Source organism: Heloderma suspectum, chromosome 3, assembly GCF_057233095.1.
Source record: "Heloderma suspectum isolate Gila_16-S chromosome 3, 16-S_ref, whole genome shotgun sequence".
NCBI lineage: Eukaryota > Metazoa > Chordata > Lepidosauria > Squamata > Helodermatidae > Heloderma > Heloderma suspectum.
The window spans coordinates 181,325,859-181,347,584 of record NC_139460.1 but is presented as its reverse complement, the minus strand read 5'-3'; the positions used below and the strand labels follow the sequence as shown (position 1 = coordinate 181,347,584).

At 42.9% G+C, this 21,726-nt stretch overlaps 1 protein-coding gene across 12 annotated transcripts in view; it reads right to left on the bottom strand.

Moving 5' to 3' along the window:
- CHUK (component of inhibitor of nuclear factor kappa B kinase complex) overlaps window positions 1–21,726 on the bottom strand; it is a 153,694-nt gene that overhangs the window by 118,924 nt on the left and 13,044 nt on the right. For all 12 annotated transcript variants that reach the window (XR_014789296.1, XR_014789299.1, XR_014789295.1 and 9 more), the window contains exon 3: window positions 29–143. Coding sequence is in view for 3 of the 12 variants with exons in the window: in XM_084845120.1 (XP_084701246.1) it covers window positions 29–143 (115 nt within the window). In the remaining 9 variants the exon portion in view is untranslated. The remainder of the gene's footprint in view (window positions 1–28; window positions 144–21,726) is intronic.

Sequence of the window (21,726 nt, the reverse complement as noted above, 5' to 3'; positions counted from 1 at the left end):
GTCACGTAGTTGAAGAAGCAGGCATTACCTTCCTGAGATCTCCTCTGGAGCAATACTCCATAGCCAAAAGTGGGACATCATTGACAAGGAAATTCATCTCTTTAGGCACTTCACAGGCTTTTACAACATTGGGGTGGTTCAACCTAAAGAAATGGGGGAAAGAAACAGCATATATTCTGAAAAAGCTTAATAAAATAGGTAATGCTGGATATTTACAAAATACAAAATATCAACCTTTTTTGTTGAAGATGGAACAAATCAAACCACACCAAACCAGTCTATAACAATTTAAAGAATTCAGATGGGTTTTCTGTGAAGTGGTGGGGCTAAGTGACCAGGTAAGGGTGTATGTTGCTGCAGTGCAACCTACAAGAATACCATTTTCTCTGGTTGAGCTCCAGGTTTGAGTGTTAGTATGTGGTGTTGAGTAGTTGGGACAGATTAGGGATTTTGAGGTTATACTGCCCACCACACTATACAATATCTTTACCTGAGCTGACAGTGGTGGTCTTAAACCTGGTGTGGAGGAAATCCAGATGGGGGACCTCAATATCCATGCTGAGGCTGCCTTGTCTGATAGAACCCAGGACTTCACTGTCATCATAACAACCATTACAGCTCTCTCAAAACATCATTAGCCCAAAGCATATGGCAAATCAAACACTGGATTTGGTGTTCTCGGGGTGGCAGGAGGACAATGATCTGGGAGTGGGTCACATCACTACTTCTGGAGGTTTAGGTTGGCAGTGGCTCTGTCTCCTCAGATGGATGGAATCTAAGGGATTTCTGAGGACCCCTGACAAGTTTTCTGTTGGCATGGCTGGTGCTTGTCTCTCTAGACACTCAGCTGAATGCAGAGATGCCTTGGGTGGTGGACCTCTTGACAGCTTTCAGTAGCATTGACTAAAGTATCCTAAACATGCTGTCTGGCTTGGGATCTTGGGGCACAGTGTTTTGGTGGTTCTGCCCCTACTGGAGGACTGATTCCAGAAGGTGGTGCTGGGGGACTTCTATTTCGCCCCAGAGCTTTAACACTATTAGGTTTTGCAGGGTTCTATCTTATTCCCTGTGCTATTTAACATTTATATGAAATTACTGAGTAAGGCACCATTCACTGATGGCACCAAGCTCTACTTCCCCTTTTCATCTGATTGACGTGAGGCTGTGGAACTGCTGAATTGGTGTCTGAGATCAGTAACGGACTAGATGAGGGATAATAAACTGACAAGGGTGTCTACAGAAATAATTCTAGGGGACGGGGACAAGGTCTATGACTTGTAACTACACAGTGTTGAAGAGAAGCAATGAGAAACAATGGTGGGCTGTGCCCACTGGTGATTTACTGTATTGTATGGGATTATACATTTCAGAACTACCTTCTAACAAATTGCTTTATTTGTCCATTTAACAATTACAGAGTAAAGCACTAGAAAGACATACAGCTTCAATTTGTCCACTGAACAGCAATACTGCAGGACTCTGAACTAAATTTTTTTTAAAACCCTACCTGAATTTCACACCTTTAACACAGAATCTGCTTTGCTGTGGTGAATGCCAGACACAAGGTCTGAAACCTGTCAGACATCTTTGTTAATGCTTGTCTGTCCATAACATAAAGGAAAATATAATACAAAGTGGATCATTCTTTAAACAAAAACTGGAGTCTTCGAGGGTCTTGGCCAAAATGGTCAATAACTTTTTATAAATTTCTCCTTGGGATATGTCTTCAACTTTTCTCTATGGACACTCAACAAATACAAGCCAGATAACTGATCTTCAATCACTGTTGAACACAGCCATGCCTTCACCCTGCACAAAATGCTAAAGAGGCTGCTAAATTCAATTGTTCATGTTGTAAACGGGAGGGAAAGTGCTGTAAGGTTGGCCATTTTAATAGCAGGGAACAATGGTGGGTGTATTTCTTTGGTATGTCTTTTTGCCCACAACTCATACTAGGTAAAAGAATTATCCCCAAAATTTTCAAATTTGTAAAAGTTCCTGAATAGAATTGACATGGGCTTGAAGGTCTTTTTCTTCAGTCTGATACATCTGAGATGGATGCAGTCTCAGCAAACTGTAAGCAGGTTGGTTTTCATCACTGAAACAAATGCTCAGTGAGGTAATAAGCAAATCCAGATAGGGAATGTAGATGGACCGCTGCTAGGACTCTTCTGTGAATTGATTGGGATGACAGGCACAGTTTTTCTGAAGTATGGTTTGTCTACGTGCTTAACGTTCTACATCCACTTCATCTGCCAGTTTCTTACAGTTCTCTATTATTGTGCTAAAGGTCTCCCCTCTAGCTTCTCTGTATTGTTCCATTATTCACAACTCTTGTACATGTGCTTTCATTTTCATTGCATCTAACTTCTCAGACTGCAGAGCTAGAGTGACTGGCTCTAGCATAAAAAAAATGTTTATGATCACAAGACAAACAATAAAAGTTGATGTCTGTAATGCTCACAACTGGTACAAACGTTGCATTGACTTGGATCCTGCTAACTGCTTGAGCTGAGAGACAATATTTGTGCAATTTTATGCAAACTAATGGATACTCTTGTATTTTTGAGTCCACCATGTTTCACATAACACTGGGATGTTGGGTATGTGGAAGAGGAGACAAAGGCAAAAAGGTAAATGGGCTGGAGAAAGCCCAGGGGGCTGTCCTTTCCCTTCTGAGTGGCTGTGAGATCACCAGGTGCTCCTGAGAGCTCCAATTGAATTGGGGTGTGGCCTGAGTACTCCCAGCAGCTGTGTGGGCAGGAAGTTTCAGTCTGTTTCCTGCCTCAGAGCAGAGGAAGCTGCTCCAGCCGGTATAGGGGCTATAGAAGCAAGCAAGCTCCCAGAGAGCGAGCGACCAGAGTGAGCAAACAGGGAGAGAAAACAGGAGTTCGCCAGGGGAGTTTGGCAGGGGAGGTCAAGGGGGAGGCCCCTAACATTTTTTAAAAAACATTTTTTAACAATTTATTTTTCTTGTAAGACACACTTCCATACCAGCGGGACTCTGTTGTTAACCTCTAGTGAGTAGAGGACCAAGCACAGCCTACTCTAGATCAGAAGGCTAGACACAAAAAGGGAAAAGAGACTATGGAAGGACAAGACTCTCCAGTGGTGGTGACCTGCAAGGTGTGTCCAGTGTTTGTTTTCTTGCCTGAGAACAACATGGCCTAAACGTGCAACAAATGCAAGTTGATCACATTGCTGGAAGAAAAAGTAAGAGGACTGGAGCAGCAACCTGTCAACCTTCCAGGGAATAAGAGAAGACAAAGAGTTCTTGGACAGAACGGTGGAACTACAGCAGCAAAGCGAAGTACAGGAGCTAGAAGAGCAACAGCAAGCTGAGGCAAAAGAGGAAAATGCTGAAGCGAGGAAAAATGAAGTAGAGGATACTCCTTGGAAAAGGTTGACAGTTAGGAGCAGAAGAACTAGAAGGCAATCTGCACCAGTGGAAGCAGTGGAGCTATGGAACCATTTCCAGGTACTTGAGGATGAGACTGGAGGACAGCCTGCAGAGGAAGAATTACAGGGGAACCTGCATGAGAGTGAGCAAGAGGCTGAAGGTCAGTCAAGAAGAGGTGATGAAACCAAAGCCTACAACAACAAGAAGAGAAGAGGAGGAGTGGTGGGGGACTCCTTGCTGCATGGGATCAAAACCCAAGTATGTCGCGAAGACCCATGGACTCGCCAGGCATGCTGTCTCCTGGAGGATGGATTAGAGATGTGACTGAAAGGTTGCCTGCACTCATAAAGCCCACTGACATGTATCCCTTGCGCCTCATCCATGTGGGAAAAAAATGATACCGCCAAGCGGAGCTACAAAGAAATCATGCCAGAACTGAAGCTTTGGGAAGAAAATTCCAGAACTTTGGGGCCCAGAAGGTTTTCTCATCCATCCTTCCAGTAGTTAGAAGAGGAACAGAAAGGGAAAGGAAAATACTCCAGGTGAATGACTGGCTACGAAGGTGGTGTCGATGAGAGAGATTTGGATTCTGGGACCATGGGCTATACTTCCTGGAAGATGGACTGTTGGCAAGGGACGGGTTGCACCTCACTAAGGCTGGGAAGAATGTGTTTGGCCACAGCAGGAAGAACTGCATCCGGAGGGCTTTAAAATGAATCCTACGGGGAAGGGAGATGCAAAGTTGGGGGTAACAACGGACAAGGGCTCATGCACCACAATGGAGAGAACAGCTCTAATAGCGCCCAATTATAGTCTTCACAAACATGTAGGAAGAAAGCCAGACTATAAAGCACAAGGTCTTTGATGTCTATAGTCTAATGCCCAGAGCATGGGAAACAAACAGAACAAACTTGAACTCTTAATATAGGTGGGAAATCATGACTTGATCAGTGTAACTGAGACTTGGTGGGATGATTTTCATGACTGGAATAAAGCAACTGAAGCATACAACTTGTTCAAAAAGAACAGGAGGAACAGAAAGGGAGGTGGGGTTGCACTTTATATTAAAAATACCTATCTCTGCACAAAAATACAGGAGGATGATCTTGGTAGCCCCATCATGAGCATCTGGGTTAAAAGAAGTGGAGCAAAGAATAAAATGACCATGGTGGTCAGAGTCTACTACCGGCCACCCAATCAAGGAGAAGACAATGATGAAACTTTTGAAAAGCAAAGAGCCAATGTTTCAAGGAAGCATGATGTAGTAGTAACGGGGGACTTCAATTTCCCCGATATTTGTTGGGAGACACATTCTGCAAAACATGGCCCCTCCAAGAAAATCCTGACTTGGGTTGCTGATAACTTCCTCCTACAGAAAGTAGAAGAAGGAACTAGAGGATCGGCTATCCTTGACTTGACCCTAACCAACAGAGATGACTTAGTAGATAAAGTAGCAGTTACGGAAACCCTGGGGGAAAGTGACCATGTTATACTTGAGTTTTTGGTTCTAAAGGAAGCAAAAGCTGAGTGTAGTCAAATGCGTACCCTGGTTTTTAGGAAAGCCGATGTTAATAAACTCAGAACAATGACAGGTAAGGTCCCATGGCAAGCAACTCTCACGAGAAAAGGAGTCCAAGATGGGTGGGAGCTTTTAACAAAGGAAATTCTCAAGGCACAATTACAAACCATTCCAACAAGAAGGTGGAAGACAACAGAAGAAGCCAATGTGGCTTCACAAAAAGCTTAGAGATGACCTGAAAACAAAAAAGGACACATATAGGAAGTGGAAGAAAGGCCAAGCTACAAAGGAAGAGTACAGGCAGGTAGCACAGAATTGCGGGGATGGCGTCAGGAAGGCTAAAGCTGAGAATGGGCTGAGGTTAGCGAGATATTCTAAAAGCAAAAAAAAGGTTTTCTTCAGATACGTGCATAGTAAAAGACAGAGGAAAGCAATGATGGTTCAGCTATTCAATAAGGATGGCAAAGTGATAATAGATGACAAAGGCAGAGGTGCTCAGTTCCTACTTTGGCTCAGTCTTCTCCCAAAAGAGTGTCTATGAGCCCCCTGGCAAAGGCGAAGTACAGGCTGAAGGGGCAGGATTGAAGCTTGGGATTGATAGGCATATGGTCAAGGAACACCTAATTACTTTGAAGGAGTTCAAATCTCCAGGGCCAGATGAACTGCATCCTAATGAAGGAAGTGGCAGAAGAACTCTCAGAACCACTGTCTATTCTCTTTGACAAATCATGGAGGACGGGTGAAGTGCCAGATGACTGGAGGAGGGCTAACGTTGTCCCTATCTTCAAAAATGGTACAAAGGAGGAACCTGGGAACTACAGACCAGTCAGTCTGATATCAATCCTGGGATTTTTTGATCACGTCACCTCCCTTGTGGACTGTAGGAATGCTGTGGACATAATATACCTTGACTTCAGCAAAGCTTTTGACAATGTGCCCCATGATCTCCTGATAAGCAAACTAGCTAAAAGTGGGCTAGATGAAACAACGATCAGGTGGATGCACAGTTGGCTACAGAATCGGATTCAAAGAGTGCTTATCAATGGGATCTTCTCAAACTGGGGAGAGGTAACAAGCGGGGTACTGCAGGGCTCAGTCCTGGGCCCAGTGCTCTTCAACATTTGTGTTAATGACTTGGAGGAGGTGGTGCAGGGAATGCTGATCAAATTTGCAGATGACACAAAATTGGGCAGGATAGCTATTACCCTGGAAGACAGAAACAAAATTCAAAGTGATCTTGATAGGCTGGAGTGCTGGGCAGAAAACAACAGAATGACATTTACTAGGGATAAATGCCAAGTTCTGCACCTAGGAAAAAGAAACCAAATGCACAGTTACAAGATGGGCGATACTTGGCTCAACAACACTACAAGCGAGAAGGATCTTGGAATTGTTGTAGATCGCAAGCTGAATAGGACCCAGCAATGTGATGTGGCTGCAAAAAAGGCAAATGCTATTTTGGGCTGCATTCATAGAAGTATAGCTTCCAAATCCCAAGAAGTACTAGTTCCCCTCTACTCAGCACTGGTTAGGCCTCATCTGAAGTACTGTGTCCACTTCTGGGCACCACACTTTAAGAAGGATGCAGACAAACTGGAGAGGGTTCAGAGGAGGGCAACAAAGATGATCAGAGAACTGGAAACAAAACCCTATGAAGAGAGACTGAAAGAACTGGGCATGTTTAGCCTTGTGAAGAGAAGACTGAGGGAGTTATGATAGCGCTCTGCAAGTACTGGAAAGGTTGTCACAGAGAAGAAGGCCAGGATCTCTTCTCCATCATCCCAGAGTGCAGGACACGGAATAATGGGCTCAAGTTACGGGAAGCCAGATTCCAGCTGAACATCAGGAAAAATGTGCTCACTGTTAGAGCAATACAAAAATGGAACCAATTATCTAGGGAGGTGGTGGGTTCTCCCACAGTGGAGGCATTCAAGATGAAGCTGGGCAGCCGTCTGTCAGGGATGCTCTGACTTGGATTCCTGCATTTAGGAGGGGGTTGGAGTCGATGGTCTTATAGGCCCCTACAAACCCCACTATTCTATGATTCTATGATACTAGATATTGTCTTTGGATGCTCTCATGGAAAATTTTTATGATGGCTTTAATTGTGCCAACTGTATTACGTACATCACTTACATTGTTCAGATCATTTATAGTGAGATTGTCAATGGGATGAGCAGCAGACAAAGGCTACCTGAGGATAGATCGCCCTGATGTGAGCTTGAACCCTACCAACTTTTCCTGCCACAGTTGAACAACCATTGTATCTTGTCCAACTAACTTAATGATATCGAATCCAGAATCAGAACAAGCAGACATGATTGTGTTGGCTATATGTACTGCAGTTTGGTCTGAGACTGAAATGAACCCAAGGAATTCCTCATGCATTCCCATCTCTTCCATAAATCTAACATTGATTGATTGATTGACTGATTGGCCGCCCATGTGGCCGGCTACCTGGCCACTCTAGAGACAGTTATTCTGTGCCAGGAATAACTGCTGTTTCATCTGTTAAAACTGAGAATCTCATGGAAGTGTTAGCCTTCACAACAATATCTTCCCTCCAAATTTGGCCACACAATTTTATTAACTTATTCTGCATTTTTGCAGATGTATACTTAGCATTGCCTGCCCCAGTTTCCATTTTTTAAAAAACATTTCATCCCCTGCCTCAACACAAAACTGTAAAAGGTCTGTCACGTTACCTATGGTACTGGTCTTACTACAAAGAGCAAGGTCATGTGACCCACAATACACAACGGTTGATGTTATAGTGTACAGTTTGTTTATTTTCCTCTATAACTCTTGCACATGACTTATTAGTTTGCTGTTCAATTGGCACCCTTTTTCCTGTTCATGACAGAAAGGAAGTTAGAAGCATCTTCATGTGAACCACTATGCCATCTACTTTTGGAGTGCTCTCTTGCAGCTTCATTGAAGTCTTTGTACTTGGTACAAATTTTGGGAATGAATGTACCCCGTACCCCTCGTACTATTGGCTAAAATGCAACAACAACACATAGGTCCTTTCAAAACAGCAGAGTATGCAAAGCAAAATGCTCTTGTACCCATACTAACATGCCTGAATTCATAACTTTCTGTGGGGATCTAGCATTGCGTAAGCAGCTCAAATTTTAACACATCGGATAGAGGATTTGCTTTTGATATGTAGTTCTCTATATCCTGCTTTTCCTTTCATTCAAGCTGTACAGTACTGGTAGCTGCCTCAGTATTTTCAGTTGGGGTGTTCTCATGCCCTGCCCCTGCCTGTACCTGGGTATTTGCTGTCTCTTTTGAGGCAGAAATATTGAGTTCTACTCACTTGATATCTGATGAAGTTGCATCTTCAGCATGTGTCTAGGGCTCACTGTCTTCTGCTTTTTGAAGTAGTTGCAGATATCCATAGCTAAACAAACTGAAAGAGCTCTGCTTCTTTGCTTTCTCTCTCTAGCAACCTCATGTAGGAAAGCCTTGTGCCTTTCCTTCGACCTTGAACCATCAAACAGTAGCACAGGGAGAGCAATCCTATGCTCCCTAGACAGTGTCTGGGGGACACAGGATATTTCAGTTTCTTGGCTCCAAGCTCAGAGCCAGGAAACCACGCTCCCCACCCCTTCCCCCCCACAGCCAGCACAGAAAGAACTGCACTGGACGCTGCTATGAGCTCAAAAACACAAGCTTGTAGGGGGTGAAAGGGGGCATTCCCAGAGGCAAAGAGGGGAGGGGACTGGAGACATGGGGCTACGAGGTATCTCCACCCATCCCCAGCCTCCTTCCCTCCCCCTCCCCGAAGCCTCCGCTTAATGGGCAAAATTGCCGGTCTACCTTAAATGCAGAGCAGGAAGCACAAATTGCCTCCCACTCTGCATAGGATACTCATAAGCCTCCAAGTCCGGAGGCTTACAAGTACACAAGCCGCATCCCATAGGATTGTGCCCTAAGTCTGTTTGCCAAGAAAAGGATTTTTGCTGCCCATTTCCTGAGAACCCTGTCAGCGCTTTTGGTTTCTATTCTTGGCCACTGCTGCCACCTGCCCCTCAAAAATCAGGGCTGGGTCCAGCAGCACCCCCAAGCTCCTCTCCCCTGATCACAAAAAGGCACCACAACTCCTTTGTTTGTATTATTATTGTATTCCAGGTTTTCCAAATCTTGTAACATTTGTGTAAGCAGCATCACTGGATCAGAACAAGCAGAATTCATCTGAGCTGCCTGCTGGCCCAGGAAGGCTCTCCTCCAGAAAAGTGCAGAGAATCTGAGTCTGGCAGCCACTCTCAACAGGAGTGGTCTCAGAGAGCACTCTAAACCTCTTGTAGACTAGCTGGATGTGTTTGCGTCTGCGCACATTAAAATAAATACATTTAGGATTCCCTTCTGCAGGCACCCATGTAAACTGAAGTTCAATCCTGACAAGATGGAAGTACTGCTGGTGGGAGGTTTGTCTGACAAATGAGGTGGTGTTCAATCTGTTCTGGATGGGGCTGCTCTTCCCTAAAGGATCAGGTCTGCAGTTAGGGGTGCTGATCGATACAGCCTTGTTGCTAGAGGCCCAAGTAACGGCCTCTATGGCAAGTGCCTGGATTCACCTCCAGCTGAGAGCCCCACTCCCTCCTGCTGCCAAATGCTAATGTTGAGGCCATCAGAAGGAGAATGTACTTCAGCTCTTCCATTGTGCTTAGATCCAACTCCATGACTTGCTGAGCTTTGTAGCTAAGAATCTAGTTAGCTTTTTTCCCTCCTCCCTCTCAACCCCTTTTGTTTCATGTCTTTTAGACTGTAAGCTTGCAGGCAGGGATTGTCTTATTTCTGATATGTAAGTTGCTATGGGAGCCATTTAGACTGAAGAGATAAAAATGCTCTGAATTAATGAAAGCAGCTTGTGTGAACCCTCCTGGACAGAGATAGCCAAGCCATAGTTATCTGCGGTCTGGTAACTCCAGATACATTACTTTTTATGTAAACTTATGTCTACAAACTTCAGTTAGCATTCTAAACGCTGCATTATGAACCATAATGTGTGGTGGCAGTTATAAAACACCTTCACCAGCTAGTGATTTGTTTCTGATCCAATTCTAAGTGCTGGTGCTTACCTTTAAAGCAAGGGCACCCAAACCTGTGGCCCGCATGCGGCCCCCAGATGCAGGTTGTGCAGCCCCCGTGGTCCCCACTGCTGCATTCCCCCACCCCCGATCTGCAATGCTGCTTTTGCACTACCACTGACATGGAAGCAGCAATGCTGGTTGGGGTCGTGAGGGAGAGGAAGTTAAAGTGTCCTCTTTCCCCTGCCCAGTGACTAAGAAGCAGCTAACACCATTGTTTCTGTGACACCAATGGCAGGGTTTCAGTGGGTGGGATGAGGGAGTGTTTAGTCTCCATGTCCCTCATCAAACCCCAAAACAACCTCTCCCAACCCCAATGATCTCAAGCATGTGCGCCTCTGCATGTGCAGTCCCCAGGATCACTGCCAACAGACCCGCTTTAAAGTCCATTTCAGGTTAAGGTCTGGGCACCCGAAGAACTACTTTCTTCCATGACTACCTGCCTGTGAACTAAGATCAACAGAAACCTATGTCCAGGAGCCCCCAGCTTCTGATGTTAGGCATGTGGCAACTAATGAGTGGCCCTTCTCAGCTTTAGCATGCCTATAGAAAAGCTTGCCTAGCACCACCCTTATCTCTCTTTGGCACAAGAAAATTTTATTTTCCAAAATCTTTTTTTTATGTCAGCTGAGTTTGGTTTTTTCTGTGTGACTAATATATTATTTAATTTTGGTGATATCCCTGACACCAGTTTCTTGGCCTACTGCTTCCAAATTAGTAGAGATTTGAATATTAGTTTCTGATTCTGTTTAGTTAGTTAATTAGTATTAGTTAATTTGTTTAGCAGAGTTAGTATAAAGCGTGGCTCTTCTAACTGAATCTGGGCCCATGGTTTGTTTGTTTGAGTCTGTATTTGGGAGGGACAAGATGTCTCAGTCGAAATGCTTCATTAAAGATGTGTAGTTTTCGCATCCCAAGGCCCCTCAATGCGTTGTCCCATGCAGTATGTTCCTACTAAGTCTTGCTCTTTTGTTTTTATGCACAAAATCATTAAAAGAGCTTTTACCACCTGTGAAGGCTTTTGCTGAAATTCTTATTGGTATAATTTGAAAGGGGAAAAGCAGTTTCAGAACAGTACTCATCTTGCGCTTGCCCTATACTGGCTGAAGCTCTCTTGTATGCATGATTCCCGCCTGCCAAAAAAATGTTTCTAGGTACAACTGCAAATTCCAACACAAAGTTCTTGGGTAAATTCTGATATCCTACATACTTATGGGTTTAGCACAGGAGTTTTACCTGCCTACTCTTCTAAGAAAGTTAAACAGCTGTTCAAAGAAAGAATCCATCTATATTCTCAGAGGTGAGATTCATATAGCATCACCCAAATGTTGTACCTAGTTTGGTATCCGTTATGTAAGACAACATTTGGTCTGGAGCAATACTTTACAAGGCTTACTGTGGCTCCTTTAAGAAAATCATTCACAGCTTTAAGACTCCAGTGCATGACCTCTGCTTATCTGAAGGAGAGGTCTGACAATACCACACCTCACTTAGGACTCTGCATCTGTGAGTCTGGCGAAGTTGAGGATATTGAACACTATTTACTTCGCTGCCATTTGTATGAGCCCCCAAGATATAAATTTCTCCACCATATTCTTTGTTTTCTGTCAAACAGACCCCCCCCTTCGATCAGATTTGTATATTGCTTGTAGGCAACAATGTATATGTTACCACACAGGTGGCAAAATTTGCCCTGGCTGCCAGAAAATTAAGAACCAGGCATCATACTGTACCCTCTTATAAACCTAGGGGGAAGGAATCTGCGGCGAAGTGAGATGCAAATGTGTCGTTTTAACTATTGTTTGTGTACTGCTTTTAAATTGGTTTTTATTGAATTTTATCTTGTGTGTGTTTTTGCATTGTGATGGCCTATGGCTTTGAACAATAAAGGTTCATTCTTTTTTCAGAACAGCTGACTTTTTAATGGCTGCTATGAGACCCAGCCAGGGCAAGTTATTCTTTCAGCAGATTTAAGATCTTATCTAATTTGTTGTAATTCCACTCTAAAGTTCATTTTTTGCCATTTTGAGAGGGGTTTTTAAAAGTATTTTGACCCACAAATATTTAATTTCTCCAGGAGCAATAGCTAGCTCTGTCTTATATTACACTGTGATTCTTTTCTAACCCATCTATTACCCTTTCTCCTTTTCTGGTCCTAACACCTATGTTATTATTTGTCCTTTTATTGCTTAGTATATTTGCCATCAGTTTTGAGTTCTTATTGCCAAACTTGCGATATTTGTATTTCAAAAATAGCATGGTGGCTATGGTTTTCCCAATATTGCTCTCTTATTAATATATCATTGATATGGGAGTACATGCCTCGCTGAGTAATAGGTATAGTCTTTCTTCCCTGGATTGTTATAACTCCATGCATCTACTAGTGTGTGCTGTCTCAGAAGAATTTGAAATGGTGACCTTTTACCTGACTTAGGCAGCAATCCTATGGGGATGCCCATCAGGTTCTGAACTTGGAAACGGGCATCCTATGCAGGGTGGGAGGAGCTCAGAGGCGACGATTGCCTCCACGCTGCTCTCACCCTGCATTTTCACTAGATGGGCAATTTTGCCCATCTAATTAGGACTATGCAGAGAGGGAGAGGAGGCGGCTGGAGGATTCTTCATAAGCTGGCCACCCTGGTCTCCTCCTCTCCCCCAGAACCGCCTGCTTTCCCTCCTCTCCAAGCTTGCATTTGCGAGCTCATAGAGGCAGCCGGTGCTCCACACTGGCTGAGAGGGGGAGGGGCAGGGAGCTCAGACTCCTGGGTCTGAGGTTGGAGCACTTTCTCTGGCCTCAGATCCAGGATTCTGAAATATCCTATGCCCCCCTAGACTCTGTCTAGGGCTATAGGATGGCTCCCTCAGTTTTTTTAGTCACTCCTAGCCATCTTTCCATTATATACCATATTCCAATCCCCCTTGCCATTGTGGAATGCATCTAGCTTGGTGAGTGGTTTGTGAGGAATTTGAAGCTGACCCAAGTTGAGAGCATAGATCTGTGCCAATATCATTGCCAGTCTCTTCAGGGTGCCTTTAGTAAATATGATCTGCACCCTGCTGCCCCTGCATACATCTTGCTCTTTAAAATCTAATGAGGAAGCCATCACAATTGTGACACGCCAAGCTTTGGAGGACCCTGGAGCTGAGAAGTGTTGTCCGAACTATGGATCTTTAAGTAATCTATTGTCTTGCCTTCAGTGATGTGTTTCTTGTAAGAGTATGATATCAGGATTATTGGATTACTCAGCCCATTTACATTAAGTGTGCATGCTCTGAGGTCCTGAATCTTTATGGGCTTAATAGTTAGCTTTTGTATAGTATCTGTAATCTTAATTGTTTTTCCTTACAACAGGTTTTGTTGCTGTTGTTGTATTTGGGCAGTTGTGTGATTGACCAGACCATTTAACAATGAAGAACAGAACATTAACATTTGGCTTTTGTATGAAGTCCTTCAAAGGAAGTTCCCAGCCAAGGTTTACAACTTGAGTGATAGCTGAATGGACCTTGGGGGAATGTGGCAGTGAACAAACATGTCCCTTATTCTCCTCCTGCCATTTATATACTTTTATCAATTCCTATCAGCCAAATAGCGAACAATCATTTAGTTATAATGTGAAGAGCACTGATAACAAGGTTTTTGTTACTGACATGTTAGCATAATTACTAACCCACTTACAGCTTTATAATCCAATCCCTGTAATGAAGTCCCATAAAAATTGCTGTTCTGATTTGTTGAACCAACAAAATCACCTACTATACATATGAGAGAACCAGAAAAAGTTGGATAGCTATCAGATTTTCTAGACGCCACCTTTCAAAATGGCTGCCACCAAATTTTAACTGCACCTATTTCAGTTCCTAGAACACTTACAGAAGTCATTCTGGTATCTGTCTGTTCTTTTCATTGCATCTTTAAAAATTTTCTTCATGTAGTTTGCCTGCCTACCCACTGGTACTTGGTTCTGAATATGTGAAGTTATCATCATTGTTTAGCGAATGTATAATGGAATCCTACAGTCCCACTATGTGGGCAGCCTGCTAGTGTCAGCAGTGTGGCTGGGATCCTATGCACTTCCAGCAGCAAAGTTGGGTGGAAAACAATAGCACTTTAAACAAAAGATAACATAGCAACACTAACAGGCACTCCTCCAGTGTTGATGACAAAACTGCTGACATACCCCAATCATGGCATGGTATGTCAGTGACCCCTCCGCCATCAGTCATGTATGGAAAGCTCCAATTCATGCAAGGCAACAGGGAAATGCCTCTGTGACATCATTCTACTCCATCACAAATGCAAGACACAACCCAGCAGATACAAGGGCTATCAGCAGTATGAACCAATCTGGAACAAAGGACAAGCCCAGTCACTGACACACTCTGAGAATGTCTGCAAAGGGTAAGGGATGATACCTCACGTGCACAGCCTTCTCCCTTTCATGTAAGAAGGCAACGGAGGAACGTAAACAGTGAGGTTCCCCCAAGGATCTGTACTGGGACCAGTACTTTTTAATTTGTTTATAAATGATCTGGTGTTAAGAGTGAGCAAGGAGGTGGCCAGGTTTGTTGACAGCACCAAATGATTGGTGTTGTTAAAACAGGGTAGTTAAAACAAAACAAATCTCTCCAATTAAAAATTAAAATGGCAAAGGCAGTTCAAAGGAAGCAAATGAAAAGTAATGAACATAAGGGTAAAAATTCTTAACTTCATGTATGTGCTGAATTGGCAACAACTGGCCAAGAAAGGGATCTTAGGGTTTTGGTGGATAGCTTGATGAAAATAAAAACCCAGTTTGCAGCTGCTGTAAAAAAAACAAATTCCATGTTGGGAGCCACTGGGAAATACATTGCAAATAAAGCTGCCAATATCATAATGCCCTTATATGAATCTGTGGCGCAACCACACTTGTGTACAGTACTTGTCACATCTAAAAAAGGATATTGTGGAGCTGGAAAAGGTGCAGAAAAGGGGAACCAAAATGATCAATCTATGAGGAAAGTTTATAGTGTTCAGGGTTTTTTAGCTTAGAAAGGAGGAGAGTAAGGGGGGACACGATAGAGGTGTTTAAAATTATGCATGGTGTGGAGAAAGTGGATAGAGAAAACTTTTTCTCCTCTCATAATATTAGAACCTGGGGTCATCTAATGAAGCTAGATGGTAGGAGATTCAGGATAGATAAAAGGAACAACTTCTCTCAGCTCACAGTTAATCTATGGAATTGGCTACATAAAATGTGTTGGCCACCAACTTGGATGGCTTTAAAGGGGGATTAGATACATTCATGGATACCAGTTGCTAGATAACATGAGCAGGAGGGTGCTATATTTGTGCTCACCTACTGCTTGTGAGTATCCAATAGGCTTTTGGCTGGCCAATGTGTGAACAGAATGATGAACTAGGTAGGCCTTTGGTCTGATGTAGCATGGTTCTTATTATGTTCTTAAGGCATATATGGAGAAATGCCAGGTGGAGAGCCCACTAGCTCCTGAGGTAGTCTTTTCCACTGTTAAACAGTTCTTAACATTAGGACATTTCTCCTACTGTTTAGCTAAAATCTGCTTCCCTGCATTTTCCATCCATTGGTCCTGCTCTCTGGAGCAACAGAGTCTGCTCCATCTTCTTTGTGACAGCCCTTCAGATATTTGAAGACCGCTATCATGTCTCCCCTTAATCTTCTCTTCTCTAGACTAAACATATCCAGCTCTTCCCACCATTCCTCATAGGACTTGGTGTCAAGACCCTTCACTATCCTGGTCGGCCTCCTCTGGACTTGCTCCAGTTCTATCAAACGTAGCACCCAAAACTGGCTATTCCAGGTGCGTCCTGACCAGCACAGAATAGAGTGGAACTATTACTTCCTGTGATCTGGGCATTATGCTTCTGTTAATGCAGCCCAAGACTCTATTAGCTCCATTAGCTGCATTGCACTGCAGGCTCATGATCCACTAAGACTCCTAGTTCCTTTTCACATGTATTGCTGCCAAACCAGGTCTCTCCCATCCTACAGTTACATTTATCTCTGATGAATTTCATTTTGTTGGTTCCGGCCCAGAGTTTCAGCTTGTCAAGAGAAGTGTGAATCTTGATCCTGTCTTCTGTGGTGCTAGCTATCCCTCCCAGCTTTGTGTCATTACAAATTTGATACGCCCTGTATGCCCCTTTTCCAAGCCATTTCTAAAAATGTTGACAAGAACAGGGCCTAGTACAGATCCCTGTGACACCCCACTTGAGACCTCCTTCCAGTCTGATGCAGAACTATTGATAAGCACTCATTTGAGTACAGTTGTTCAACCAGTTGCAGATTCACCTAACAACAGTATTGTCTAGCCCACATGTTAGCATCTTATCAAAAAGAATGTCATGGGAGACCTTGTTAAATGCTTTCCTGGAACTGAGATACAGTATGACCACAGTGTTCCCATGATCTTCAAAACTAGCAACTCTATCGAAAAAGGAGACAAGCCTGATCTGGCATAAACTCATACTGCCTGCTAGTAATCAATGCATTTTTTCTAGCTGCTTCCAAACCAACCATTTACCAACCTGTTGTAGAATTTTCCCCACTAGCAGGATCAAGTCTATAGTTTTTTGGATCTGCCTTTCCCCTCTTTTTAATGACTGGAAAACTCACCCAATTCAAGGTTTCTAACAACTCACCCATTCTCCAAGGATTCTCAAATATTATGTCCAGCAGCTCTGAAAAAACATTTCTTAAGCACCTTAGGGTACTGTTCATCTGGCCCTGGAGACTTAAAATGAGTTTAAAATGTTACCTTACTTATCCTTGGGTTGCAAGTCCCTCCTTATATCATTTGTTTTCCTTTCCCAGGTTGAACACAATTTCCACTGCACAGGAAGACCAAAGCAAAATACGAGTTGAGTAATTTGACTTCTCTCCATCACCCGTTAAACATTTCATCTTCTTCCCCAAGCAGAACTGCCTACAGCAACAGTGCTGCTCCATGTGGTATTCCTGAGAGGCAAAAGGGGCTATGCCTGTTGGAGTGGGTGGTGGTGAAAAGGTGGTAGTGTTGCAGCTCCTGATGTGTCTGGATGATCCTAACTACCTAGGCTTATTTAAATTGTGCTCTTGGCCAAGATATGGGACTGAAACTGCTTTAATCACCTTGGTGGATGACCTACACTGGAAACTGGAAGTGGGGAGCGTAACCCTATTAGTTCTCCTGGACTTCTCGTGGCGTTCTATACCATCGCAAAAACAGGGAAGGAAATGTTCTCAAAGTGCCTAAAACACTTGCTTTGATAGGAAATATGCAAGCAGGTATGAAAATTACTTGATGTAACTTTTTATATATTCTCATATTTTTGTTGTTTTTTATTTGACAATAATGATTTATAATGAAATTTAGTTTGTATCTTTAGAAGCCCCTGATATAGGAATAACCATTCTTCTTAAAATTAATTTCTATTGTAAAATTTCAACAAAACAAAACCATAAAGGAAAAAAATGTAGCTACATAAGATTTGAATATATCAATTTCAATATATCAGTATGAATATATCAATTTCTTATTAAGTGTGTGTGTGTGTGTCTGTGCATGCACACACACATGCATATGTATGTGTGTGTGTGTGTATATATACATACATACATACATATATATATATATATATATATATATATATATAAAAATACATACATACATATATGAATGAAAATACAGCTTTCTAAGATTTATACATAAACTTCAACAAAGGCATTCCAAATATCCACACATGTATCTATTCGCAAGTAGCATCTATATACCACCCATTCAAATACTGAAAGCATCGTTAGGTCCTGAATCCATTGCATTAGAGGAAGTGAACATTTATCTTTCCGCTATTATTATTATATTTATTTATATCTCGCCTTTTTCCCAATACTGGGAATCAAGGCGGCATTACAACATTAAAAACTTGTACAGTTAAAACATATAAACAAAAATATACAAAAGTTAAACATATAATTAAATCATCAATAATATTAAAATTGTATAAAATATCACAATTTTAAAAAACAACAATATAAACAATAGTACCAGTCCATCATATTCTGACAGGTCCAGACTATCTATCCCCAAAGGCCTACTGGAACAAAAACTTTTGCTTGCCTATGGACACATACCAAGGAGGGTGCCACTCTTGCCTCCCTGGGAAGGGAATTCCAGAGCCTCGGGGGCAGCCACCGAGAAGGCCCCAATATTATAATATTGTAATATCTGTCTTTCAGCTGTCAAAAGGGCTCACAGAATCCATTTATGTTGACCACATGTTAACTTTCAGGAAGCAGGCAGATAATTTAAGAGGACATGTACATCAGTAAATATTAAAGAGTGTTCCAACATAACATTTATCCGTATAATAATGTCCTCCCAAAAAGAGGAAACTATTGGGCTATGTTACACCTCCAGTAATGAGCAAACTTAGACAAACCCTTATTACCAAGACACTGTGGTGTCCAAGATGGAACAAGAGTTTTTCCTGAATAAGCCATAACCTGAGATCCAAAGATGCTTGAAATACAGCAGGGATCTACTGATTTGGCAAAATAGGACAGTCCAATTCCCTGTACCATTCCTGTATATTTATTCACTGATAAATATTCATAAACATGAATTGTGGGCCAATATAACTGATTAGCCTCATTAAGTGCTTCCAATGGCAAAGGAGACTCTGAAGCTGTGAAAGCAGTGCGATCAAACCTAGATTCTAACAAATACAGCATTATAAGCATTGCCATTCAGCCATAGCAGGCAAATTGTAATTGGCACACAAAGCTCAGGATGACAAAAATTCATCATCAGCATGCACTAGTTCATCATTGAATCACAGAATAGTATGGTTGGAAGGGGTCTATAAGACCATCAAGTCCAACCCCCTGCTCAGTGCATGAATCCAAGTCAAAGCCCCCCTCACAGATGGCTTTCCAGCTTCATCTTGAAAGCCTCCAGTGTAGGACAGCCCACTACCTCCCTAGGTAATTGGTTCCATTGTCGTGTTGCGCTAACAGTCAGGAAGCTTTTCCTGATGTTCAGCCAGAATCTGGCTTCCTGTAACTTGAGCCCATTATTCCATGTCCTGCACTCTGGGATGATGGAGAAGAGATCCTGGCCTTCCTCTCTGTGACAACCTTTCAAGTACTTGAAGAGTGCTATCATATCACCCCTCAGTCTTCCCTTCTCAAGACTAAACATGCCCAGTTCTTTCCGTCTCTTTTCATAGGGCTTTGTTTCCAGTTGAGCACTTCTGCCTTTTCTTTGTCATCTGTTATCATTTTGCCATCCTGATTGAATAGTTGCCATCCGCATTGAATAGCTGAACCACCATTTCTTTCCTCTGTCTTTTACTATGCACGTATCTGAAGAAAGTATTTTTGTTGCTTTTAGCCTCCCTCGCTAACCTCAGCTCGTTCTCAGCTTTAGCCTTCGTGATGCCATCCCTGCAATTCTGTGCTAACTACCTGTACTCTTCCTCGATAGCTTGGCCTTCCTTCCACTATATGTGCCTTTTTTTGTTCACAGCGCATCTCTAAGCTTTTTGTGAAGCTACATTGGCTTCTTCTGTTGTCTTCCACCTTTTTTTCTTGTTGGAATTGTTTGTAATTGTGCCTTTAGAATTTCCTTTAAAAAAAAACCTCCCACACATCTTGCACTTCTTTTCTCATTAGAGTCACTTGCTATGGGACCTTACTTATCATTATTCTGAGTTTATTAAAATTGGCTTTCCTAAAATCTAGGGTATGCGTTTGGCTACACTAAGCCTTTGCTTTCTTTAGAACCAAGAACTCACGTATAACATGGTCACTTTCCCTCAGAGTTACTGTAACTGCTACTTTATCCACTAAGTCATTTCTGTTGGTTAGGATCAAGTCAAGGACAGCTGATCCTCTAGTTCCTCCCTGTATTTTTTGTAGGAAGAAGTTATCAGCAACACAAGTCAGGAATTTCTTGGAGGGGCCACGTCCCCCATTACTACAGCATGCTTCCTTGAAACATTGGCAATTTGCTTTTCAAAAGTTTCATCCTCATCTTCTCCTTGATTGGGTGGCTAGTAGTAGACTCCAACCACCATGTTCCTTTTATTCTTTGCTCCATTTATTTTAACCCAGATGTTCTCGATGGGGCTACCAAGCTCCTCCTCCTGTATTTCTGTTCAGAGATATGTATTTTTTAACATAAAGTGCAACTCCACCTCCCTTTTTGTTCCTCCTGTTCTTTTTGAACAAGTTATATCCTTCACTTGCTGTATTCCAGTCATGGGAGTCATCCCATCAAGTTTCAGTGACACCTATCAAGTCATAATTTTCCCTTCTGTATTAAGAGTTCAAGTTCATAGAATCATAGAATAGTAAGGTTGGAACAGGCCTATATGACCATCGACTCCAACCCCCTGCTCAATGCAGGAATCCAAGTCAAAGCATCCCTGACAGATGACTGTCCAGCTTCATCCTGAATGCCTCCAGTGTGGGAGAGCCCACTACCTCCCTAGGGAATTGGTTCCATTGTCATGTTGCTCTAACAGTCAGGAAGTTTTTCCCAATGTTCAGCCAGAATCTGGCTTCCTGTAACTTCAGCCCATTATTCCATGTCCTGCACTTGGGGATGATGGAGAAGAGATCCTGACCTTCCTCTGTGACAATTTTTCAAGTACTTGAAGAGCACTATCATATCTCCCCACAGTCTTCTCTTCTCAAGGCTAAACATACCCAGTTCTTTCAGTCTCTCCTCATAGGGCTTTGTTTCCAGTCCCCTGATCATCTTTGCTGCCCTCCTCTGAACCCTCTCCAGTTTGTTTGCATCCTTCTTAAAGTGTAGTAACCAGAACTGGACACAGTACTTAAGATGAGGCCTAACTGGTGCTGAGTAGAGGGGAACTAGTACTTCACATGATTTGGAAACGATATTTCTATTAATGCAGCGCAAAATAGCATTTGTTTTGCAGCCACATCACACTGTTGGCTCATGTTCAGCTTCTGTTTGTTTCCCATACTCTGGACATTAGTATATAGACATCAAAGACCATGTGCTTTATAGTCTGGCTTTCTTCCTACGTATTTTTGAAGACTATTATTGGGCGCTGTTCTCTCTGTTGTGGTGCACGAGCTTTCGTCCACTGTTACCCCCAACTTTATGTCTCCCTCCCCCATAGGATTCAGTTGAAAGCTCTCCTGATAAAGTTCTTCATGCTGTGGCCAAACACATTCATCCCAGCCTTTGTGAGGTGCAACCCATCCCTTGCCAACAGTCCATCTTCCAGGAAGTATAGCCTGTGGTCCCAGAATCCAAATCTCTCACGTCAGCACCACCTTCGTAGCCAGTCATTTACCCAGAGTATATTCCTTTCCCTTTCTATCCCTCTTCTAACTACTGGAAGGATTGATGAGAAAACTATCTGGGCCCCAAAGTTCTGGGGTTTCCTTCCCAAAGCTTCAAAGTCTGATGTGATTTCTTTTAGCTCTGCTTGGCTGCATCATTTGTTCCCACATGGATGAGAGGAAAAGAATACCCGTCAGTGGGCTTTATGAGCGTAGGCAACCCTTCGGTCACATCTCTAATCGGTCCTCCTGGGAGACAGCAAACCTGGCGAGTCCATGGGTCTTCGCAACAGACTTGGGCTTCAATCCCACGCAGCAAGGAGTCTCCCATAACTACTACTCTTCTCTTCTTGGTGTTTTGGGCCTTGGTTTCATTGCCACTGCTTGACTGAC